At 32.0% G+C, this 10260-nt stretch overlaps 1 protein-coding gene across 1 annotated transcript; it reads left to right on the top strand.

The window, feature by feature from the left end:
• Positions 1-6020: 6020 nt before the first annotated feature.
• On the top strand, positions 6021-8949 carry LOC119615525. Its single transcript, XM_037971535.1, has one exon. The coding sequence runs from the start codon at positions 6152-6154 to the stop codon at positions 7628-7630; it is 1479 nt and encodes a 492-aa protein (XP_037827463.1). The 5' UTR covers positions 6021-6151; the 3' UTR covers positions 7631-8949.
• Positions 8950-10260: the final 1311 nt, after the last annotated feature.

Genomic DNA, 10260 nt, shown 5'->3' with positions numbered 1-10260 from the left:
AGAGCGTTCGTAAATAATTATATTTGTTGAATATTTATTAAAATAAATAGGATTTTGTAAATAGAAATAAGATTATTTCGTAATTTTAGGTGAAATAAAACACCAAAACTGTGCAATATTTATAAAAATTAAAAATATTTTTTTAGTTTTAAACTTAAGCAAATAAATAAATGTAATACATATATAATAATTAAGTAAATTAAAATGAAATACAATTTAAACAAAAAATAAAATTAAATATTTTTATAGTTTTTCTTAAAAAGTTAAGGGGTTGGGTTTAAAGCAGTCGAAACTGCAAGAAATAAAAACTTGAAATCTTTATTTCTCGCAGGTTAGCTTCTATGATTTCATTTATTTAGAATTTTTTTTTTGAAACTCTTAATGAATTTTCATGCAACATATATTTTTTTAAACACAAATAACAATCTCACCACTTAAGTTATATTACGATTAAAAAATATTTCATCCGTTAACAAAAATAAATTTTCTGTGCTGCAAAAAAAAAAAAATCATAAAACCGAAAATCCAGCCATTCATATTTTTACCTACGCACTTATCAGAGTATGAAAGGAGTAGATCAACAAAAAATATTAAATAAATATAAAAACTGAAACTCTATACAATTTGCACAAGAGTACTTCAAAAACCAGTACTAGTACAGAGGAGTAAAAGGGAAAATAATTGTGTTTATATGTATTTCAGCATTAGTAGTCGTAAGTTTAACTAGTGGGGGAAACTACTCCAACCAGAGCTCAAGTACATGTTAAACGTAGTAAGGGAGCATAACAAAATGGAAGTCGAAAAAAAAGAAATATTTAGCCAACTGGAAAACAAGCAACAATTTGAAAATAATGTTGAAAGAATAGGTCTGAAGATAATAGTGATAGTGAAGATTTTCGTTGTAATGAGAAGAGAGAAAAAAGATATGCCAGATGTAGTTATCTCAAAAAAAGTTTTTTAATTGATAATTATATAAATTTAAATTGTAAGTTACTTAAAACAGTTAAATGATAACTACTTAAATCAGGTGATAATAATCTGTAAATTAATCTATAGTTTAAACTATAGTCTAGTCTATCGTCTCGTCTATAGTATTCTCGTCCACATTCTGGACTATAGCCTCGTCTACAGTGTAGTCTATAGTCCAGTCTGTAGTGTAGTCTAATGTCTAGTCTATAGTGTAGTCTATAGTGTAGTCTATATAGTCTAGTCTATAGTCTGGTCTAGTTCTGTGCTAGTTCTTTGCTAGTTCTGTTCTAGTTCTGTTCTAGTTCTGTTCTAGTTCTGTTCTAGTTCTGTTCTAGTTCTGTTCTAGTTCTGTTCTAGTTCTGTTCTAGTTCTGTTCTAGTTCTGTTCTAGTTCTGTTCTAATTCTGTTCTAGTTCTGTTCTAGTCTGTTCTAGTTCTATTCTAGTTCTGTTCCAGTTCTGTTCTAGTCCTGTTCTAGTTCTGTTCAGTTCTGTTCTAGTTCTGTTCTAGTTCTGTTCTAGTTCTGTTCTAGTTCTGTTCTAGTTCTGTTCTAGTTCTGTTAGTTCGTTCTAGTTTTTCTAGTTCTGTTCTAGTTCTGTTCTAGTTCTGTTCTAGTTCTGTTCTAGTTCTGTTCTAGTTCTGTTCTAGTTCTGTTCTAGTTCTGTTCTAGTTCGTTCTAGTTCTGTTCTAGTTCTGTTCTAGTTCTGTTCTAGTTCTGTTCTAGTTCTGTTCTAGTTCTGTTCTAGTTCTGTTCTAGTCTGTTCTAGTGCTGTTCTAGTTCTAGTGCTGTTCTAGTTCTAGTTCTGTTCTAGTTCTGTTCTAGTTCTGTTCTAGTTCTGTTCTAGTTCTGTTCTAGTTCTGTTCTAGTTCTGTTCTAGTTCTGTTCTAGTTCGGTTCTAGTTCTGTTCTAGTTCTGTTCTAGTTCTGTTCTAGTTCTGTTCTAGTTCTTCTAGTTCTGTTCTAGTTCTGTTCTAGTTCTGTTCTAGTTCTGTTCTAGTTCTGTTCTAGTTTCTGTTCTAGTCTCTGTTCTAGTTCTCGTTCTAGTGCTGTCTAGTTCTAGTTCTGTTCTGTTCTAGTTCTGTTCTAGTTCTAGTTCTGTCTGTTCTGTTCTAGTTCTGTTCTAGTCTAGTTTCGTTCTAGTTCTGTTCTAGTTCTGTTCTAGTTCTGTTCTAGTTCTGTTCTAGTTCTGTTCTAGTTCTGTTCTAGTTCTGTTCTAGTTCTGTTCTAGTTCTGTTCTAGTTCTGTTCTAGTTCTGTTCTAGATTCTGTTCTGTTCTGTTCTAGTTCTGTTCTAGTTATGTTCTAGTTCTGTTCTAGTTCTGTTTCTAGTTCTTTCTAGTTCTGTTCTAGTTCTGTTCTAGTTCTGTTCTAGTTCTGTTCTAGTTCTGTTCTAGTTCGGTTCTAGTTCTGTTCTAGTTCTGTTCTAGTTCTGTTCTAGTTCTGTTCTAGTTCTGTTCTAGTTCTGTTCTAGTTCTGTTCTAGTTCAATTCTAGTTCTGTTCTAGTTCAATTCTAGTTCTGTTCTAGTTCTGTTCTAGTTCAGTTCTAGTTTAGTTCTAGTTCAGATCCTATTCTCGATTTTTTTGAGACTTTAATATAGAATAAAGTGTTAAACGATTGACTGTTCATATTTTTCAAACCCACAAATATAACTAACATCTGGCATCCTTTACTCACTACCCACCTTTATATAACTACTTATATGTTGTGGGCGGTGTTTTCCCCACCATTAAAACTCTAATAACAAGCTAGTAATAGTAAAGTTACCAAAAAATATTTACGTTTCCCTCCTTTTTTTATTTCAAATATAAATCTCACAATAATAAAATGCCGTAGTTGGTTTAAGTGGATACAAAATTTTCTCATTAAGCGTTTAATATAAAATGCAATGAATAAGCAATGAAAATATTTTACAAAAACTCATTGCTACAGTATACAAATAGAAACTGTAAAATCCTATATAAAATGAAATCATGAAAAACTTTCTATTTAACAAGTATACAACGCTAATTAATGAATACTTCAACAAAAAAGACTTGAATAAATACGAAAAAAATTTAATAAAAAAGGAGAAAAATTATGAAAATTATAAGATTGAAAAAAGGATGCATACGATAATGCTGAAAGAGTATAGAAGAGGATAAAAAAAATTTAGAAAAAATAAATTTATATTATAGAAATAAATAAAAATTAACAAGCATAAAATTTAGCATGAAATTGCAAAAATTGTAGTACACAGCAACACTAAAATTATAAATATGTATAAAAAGGGAAAAATGCTTGAAAGTAGGCTTATAAAAGAAACTAAATTGAAAAACTCTTTCAATTAAATACGAGGACAGTTAAGAAACTTTTAGTGAAAGAGAATATGAAAAACTAAAGAGAAAAATAGTTAATTGGTAGGTGTTTATTTTAAGATAACTGGAACACTTAAAGGGGGAAGAAATATAGATTCCACAGGGTCTAGTTATATTCTGACCTAGTTCTGTTCTAGTTCTGTTCTAGTTCTGTTCTAGTTCTGTTCTAGTTCTGTTCTAGTTCTGTTCTAGTTCTGTTCTAGTTCTGTTCTAGTTCTGTTCTAGTTCTGTTCTAGTTCTGTTCTAGTTCTGTTCTAGTTCTGTTCTAGTTCTGTTCTATTTCTGTTCTATTTCTGTTCTAGTTCTGTTTTAGTTCTGTTCTAGTTCTGTTCTAGTTCTGTTCTAGTTCTGTTCTAGTTCTGTTCTAGTTCTGTTCTAGTATTGTTCTAGGTCAATTCTAGTTCTGTTCTAGATCTGTTCTAGTTCTGTTCTTGTTCTGTTCTAGTTCTGTTCTAGTTCTGTTCTAGTTCTGTTCTAGTTCTGTTCTAGTTCTGTTCTAGTTCTGTTCTAGTTCTGTTCTAGTTCTGTTCTAGTTCTGTTCTAGTTCTGCTCTAGTTCTGTTCTAGTTCTGTTCTAGTTCTGTTCTAGTTCTGTTCTAGTTTTGTTCTAGTTCTGTTCTAGTTCTGTTCTAGTTCTGTTCTAGTTCTGTTCTAGTTCTGTTCTAGTTCTGTTCTAGTTCTGTTCTAGTTCTGTTCTAGTTCTGTTCTAGTTCTGTTCTAGTTCGGTTCTAGTTCTGTTCTAGTTCTGTTCTAGTTCTGTTCTAGTTCTGTTCTAGTTCTAGTTCTGTTCTAGCTCTGTTCTAGTTTTGTTCTAGTTCTGTTCTAGTTCTGTTCTAGTTCTGTTCTAGTTCTTTTCTAGTTCTTTTCTAGTTCTGTTCTAGTTCTGTTCTAGTTCTGTTCTAGTTCTGTTCTAGTTCTGTTCTAGTTCTGTTCTAGTTCTGTTCTAGTTCTGTTCTAGTTTGGTCTGTTCTAGTTAGCTTGTTCTAGTTCTGTTCTAGTTTCTGTTCTGTTCTAGTTCTGTTCTAGTTCTGTTCTTCTGTTCTAGTTTCTAGTTCTGTTCTAGGTTCTGTTCTAGTTTGTTCTAGTTCTGTTCTAGTTCTGTTCTAGTTCTGTTCTAGTTCTGTTCTAGTTCTGTTCTAGTTCTGTTCTTAGTTCTGTTCTAGTTCTGTTCTAGTTCTGTTCTAGTTCTGTCTAGTTCTGTTCTAGTTCTGTCTAGTTTCTGTTCTAGTTTCTGTTCTAGTTCTGTTCTAGTTCTGTTCTAGTTCTGTTCTAGTTCTGTTCTAGTTCTGTTCTAGTTCTGTTCTAGTTTGTTTCTAGTTCGTTCTAGTTCTGTTCAGTTTCTGTTCTAGTTCTGTTCTAGTTCTGTTCTAGTTCTGTTCTAGTTCTGTTCTAGTTCTGTTCTAGTTCTGTTCTAGTTGGTTCTAGTTCTAGTTCTGTTCTAGTTCTGTTCTAGTTCTTTGTTTTGTTCTAGTTCTGTTCTGTTCTAGTTCTGTTCTAGTTCTGTTCTAGTTCTGTTCTAGTTCTGTTCTAGTGCTGTTCTAGTTCTGTTCTAGTTCTGTTCTAGTTCTGTTCTAGTTCTGTTCTAGTTCAATTCTAGTTCAATTCTAGTTCTGTTCTAGTTCTGTTCTAGTTCTGTTCTAGTTCTGTTCTAGTTCTAGTTCTGTTCTAGTTCTGTTCTAGTTCTGTTCTAGTTCTGTTCTAGTTCTGTTCTAGTTCTGTTCTAGTTCTGTTCTAGTTCTGTTCTAGTTCTGTTCTAGTTCTGTTCTAGTTCTGTTCTAGTTCTGTTCTAGTTCTGTTCTAGTTGTGTTCTAGTTGTGTTCTAGTTGTGTTCTAGTTCTGTTCTAGTTCTGTTCTAGTTCTGTTCTAGTTCTGTTCTAGTTCTGTTCTAGTTCTGTTCTAGTTTCTGTTCTAGTTCTGTTCTAGTTCTGTTCTAGTTCTGTTCTAGTTTCTGTTCTATTCTGTTCTATTCTGTTCTAGTTCTGTTCGAGTTCTGTTCGAGTTCTGTTCTAGTTCTGTTCTAGTTCTGTTCTAGTTCTGTTCTAGTTTTGTTCTAGTTTTGTTCTAGTTCTGTTCTAGTTCTGTTCTAGTTCTACTCTAGTTCTGTTCTAGTTCTACTCTAGTTCTGTTCTAGTTCTGTTCTGTTCTAGTTCTGTTCTAATTCTGTTCTAGTTCTGTTCTGTTCTAGTTCTGTTCTAGTTCTGTTCTAGTTCTGTTCCAGTTCTGTTCTAGTTCTTTTCTAGTTCTGTTCCAGTTCTGTTCTAGTTCTTTTCTAATTCTAGTTTTGTTCTAGTTCTGTTCTATTTTGTTTTGTAGTGGAATTAGCTTACTGTCAAAAGTAACATTTGAAATGTAAACAAAATATATTCTTAATAGGGTTCTATAAATCGAATAATCGAACAATCGACTTTTTGTCGAAAAATGTCAAAAAAGTCGAAGTTGACTATTTTGCTCCAAAAAAAAATAACGAGCGAGTAGTTTAAGAGCAAATTTTGCTTTATTTTGTTATTATAACAAAAAGAAAATACAAATAAAGTAGAAAATCCGTAAAAATTCGAAAAATCGAAAGAAATTGGAAAAGAAGAAAAAATAAAAATGTTAGTTTTTTCCAACAGTTTAAAAAAAAAAGTCGACTTTTTGTTTTAACTATAGAACCCTAAACTTTTGACAGAAAGCACACACTACACAAAAGATTAAAAAAGTTATCAGCTGATAAAATAATTTAATTCTTTGTCATCAATAACATTTCACAAGCACAAATAAAAACTAAATAATAAAATAAAATTATAATTATTGACAACAAAAAACGTAAACCAGTAATTCAATTAAACAATGTCATTGTTCTATAATATGGAAAAACAAGATTTAGAAACACTGGGATTGAGAATAAAGCTGATCATTGTGGACTGTTTTGATCATGAATATCGAAAAGAAATTTGGAACAAATATTCACCATCATATGATTCTATTCGAAATTTGGATGTAAATATATTAAAGGAAGATAAGATCTATGAATATATAAGGAATACGAACTTCGTGTATTACTCGTCAATCATCATTGTGATCAATTGCTACTATTATCCTTGTCGCGCTAGAAACTTGCGTTTAGTAATTGAAGCAATTGAGCGTAATACACATTTACGCTACAACTTAAAAGTGATTTGTACTTTTTATGATATTTTACCAACATTTTATAAAAAATTTAATTTTGAAACTATCAAAGGATTATTCTTAACAGATTACTACACTTTTGTAATGAGTAATTTGGAAAACGCGTTCTTTTTTCAAGACTATCATGAGAAGTCTGGCGACGCAATGTTACACAATTTATTAAAAATATTAGAAAATCAACCATTTATATCAGCTAAGGAATTGCACATGATTTTGAAAATTTTCTGTGCAATATCGGTGATATCAAAAGCAAATGTTGATTTATATTTTAATAATGTTAATCCAGCCTTAGCAATTATCATCAATCAATATTATTTTGCAAATCACAACACACGTGAGGGCAGCGAAAAGGATGTTCAGCAATTAATACAACAATTTCAAATCTCCAGAACACCTTACATTGTTATACAAGATTTTAAACGATCGGAAATTTTAAAGTTGATCGAATTCTTGAGTTGTAAAGATCTCAGTGCGCTTATGTGTTTATATTTCATAACAATGACTCATGGAATGGAAAATAACATCATTTACGCAAGTGATACGAAAGTAAATTTTATAGAAGACATTTTAAATCCTATACAATCGAATGTTTTCTTAAAGGATACACATATAACATTCGTCAATGTCCACTGCCGTGGTAGTATTGATGCTGCTCATATGGATCATGATGATTCGGAAAATATTTTGCCCACCAAAATTGAACAGTTGCAACCCAATGTTACGGTATTTTACAGCGTTCCCGATTTAGTGACCTCACCAAGATGTACGAAAAGTGGTACACCATTTATAAACAGCTATTGTAAAGTTTATTTAGAATTGAAGTGTTCGTCAAATATCGAAAAACTATATGAGAAAATTACAAACGTCTTAAAAAAAAATAATTATTATTACGGTAATCTTGATTGCTGTGGAAAATCTGCGGAATTAGTTGTGGCAGATAAAAGAACAACAAACCAACATTGTATTAAACCCCTGTCTACTAGTGCTTTGACAACAGTTCCATGTTTTCAATCGATTAGAAACGAAGTTCCTGCACTGTTCCACCAAGATCACAACAATATCATAAATGCGAAAAACAAAGATCAAACGGCTAGACCATTTTCTTTGTATACCAATGATAGAGTAAACAAACTTTTTTAACTAAATTGTCCCAAGACTTAGGCTTTAATAATTACGAAGTGAAATTAGACAAGGAACTAGCGAATCGTATCTGGAGGTATTACGAAATGGAGAGGAGATATATTAATCGTTTGAAAGATGGAAAACATGAAATATTACCTACAGAATTAAGTCAAATTATTCCAAAATATGATATTAACTACCATGACGAACGTGAGGAAGCATGTCTCGCTAAAGAACTTTATCAGAGTCAATTAAATCCATCTAAAATTATTGGACCATTACTTGGGCCTTAATAAATACGAAGTGAAATTAGACAAGGAACTAGCGAATCGTATCTGGAGGTATTACGAAATGGAGAGGAGATATATTAAGCGTTTGAAAGATGGAAAACATGAAATATTACCTACAGAATTAAGTCAAATTATTCCAAAATATGATATTAACTACCATGACGAATTTGAGGAAGCATGTCTCGCTAAAGAACTTTATCAGAGTCAATTAAATCCATCTAAAATTATTGGACCATTACTTGGGCCTTAATAATTACGAAGTGAAATTAGACAAGGAACTAGCGAATCGTATCTGGAGGTATTACGAAATGGAGAGGAGATATATTAATCGTTTGAAAGATGGAAAACATGAAATATTACCTACAGAATTAAGTCAAATTATTCAAAATATGATATTAACTACCATGACGAACTTGAGGAAGCATGTCTCGCTAAAGAACTTTATCAGAGTCAATTAAATCCATCTAAAATTATTGGACCCTTACTTGGGCCTTAATAAATACGAAGTGAAATTAGACAAAGAACTGGCGAATCGTATCTGGAGGTATTACGAAATGGAGAGGAAATATATTAATCGTTTGAAAGATGGAAAACATGAAATATTACCTACAGAATTAAGTCAAATTATTCCAAAATATGATATTAACTACCATGACGAACTTGAGGAAGCATGTCTCGCTAAAGAACTTTATCAGAGTCAATTAAATCCATCTAAAATTATTGGACCATTACTTGGGCCTTAATAAATACGAAGTGAAATTAGACAAAGAACTGGCGAATCGTATCTGGAGGTATTACGAAATGGAGAGGAGATATATTATTCATTTGAAAGATGGAATAAATGAAATATTACCTATAGAATTAAGTAAAATTATTCCAAAATATGATAATAACTACCATGACGAACTTGAGGAAGCATGTCTCGCTAAAGAACTTTATCAGAAACAATTAAATCCATCTAGAATTATTAGATATAATGCTAGGAGTCCTATTCCACCCCCGGGTGCTTTTCGGCCGTTACGATATTTACAACAACGTACTCACACGCAGTGTTTGCCAAAACTCCTTCATAGAAAAGAGCGAATTCGTTGAAAAAAAGTGCTGAATTAAAAGCAGGTTTTAATGCAGAGATTACGCTATGCAATTTTTAACCTAATTCAGTGAAATGTATTTAGCCAAAATCGAATCGGTTAATCGAAAAAAATTTCGGCAATTAATTGCTTGACAAATACAAATATATTAATTAAAAATAGCTATTTGTCTAATAAATCTATCTATCGAAAGTATTCATACAAACTCTGTGTATCATTTCATAAAGAGAGCAACTAAACTAATTGTTGATGAGAAATTCATGTTGCGTGTGTATAAGTGAGAATAACACAATGCCCTCAGGGGTATGTTTGGCCAATTGCCACCGTCGATCTAAAGGCTCATTTCCGCATACACCGTAATCAGTGCAGAAAACGAAATTTCATATATTTGTACCGAAAAAAAAATAAGTTTTTTTCGTCTCGAATGTATGAAATTTTGTTTTCGTTACCGATTACGGTGTATGGGGAAACATTCCTTAATCAGTAGTACAAAACACTAGATCTGAATTAGAACTGAACTAGAACTGAACTAGAACTGAACTAGAACTGAGCTAGAACTGAAATAGAACTGAACTAGAACTGAACTAGAACTGAACTAGAACTAAACTAGAACTGAACTAGAACTGAACTAGAACTGAACTAGAACTGAACTAGAACTGAACTAGAACTGAACTAGAACTGAACTAGAACTGAACTAGAACTGAACTAGAACTGAACTAGAACTGAACTAGAACTGAACTAGAACTGAACTAGAACTGAACTAGAACTGAACTAGAACTGAACTAGAACTGAACTAGAACCGAACTAGAACTGAACTAGAAACTGAACTAGAACTGAACTAGAACTGAACTAGAACTGAACTAGAACTGAACTAGAACTGAACTAGAACTAAACTAGAACTAAACTAGACTGAACTAGAACTGAACTAGAACTGAACTAGAACTGAACTAGAACTGAACGAGAACTGATCTAGAACTGAACTAGAACTGAACTAGAACTGAACTAGAACTGAAGTAGAACTGAAGTAGAACTGAACCTAGAACTGAACTAGAACTGAACTAGACTGAACTAGAACTGAACTAGAACTGAACTAGAACTGAACTAGAACTGAACTAACGGAACTAGACTGAACATAGAACTGACTAGAACTGAACATAGAACTGAACTAGAAACTGAACTAGAACTGAACTAGAACTGAACTAGACTGACTAGAACTGACTAGAACCTAGACTGAACTAGAACTGAACTAGAACTGAACTAGAACTGA

The sequence above is a fragment of the Lucilia sericata genome, unplaced genomic scaffold (assembly GCF_015586225.1).
Source record: "Lucilia sericata isolate MDLA Ls3-8-SP2 unplaced genomic scaffold, ASM1558622v1 Contig005639R_arrow, whole genome shotgun sequence".
NCBI lineage: Eukaryota > Metazoa > Arthropoda > Insecta > Diptera > Calliphoridae > Lucilia > Lucilia sericata.
This window is presented reverse-complemented; position numbering and strand designations above follow the sequence as displayed.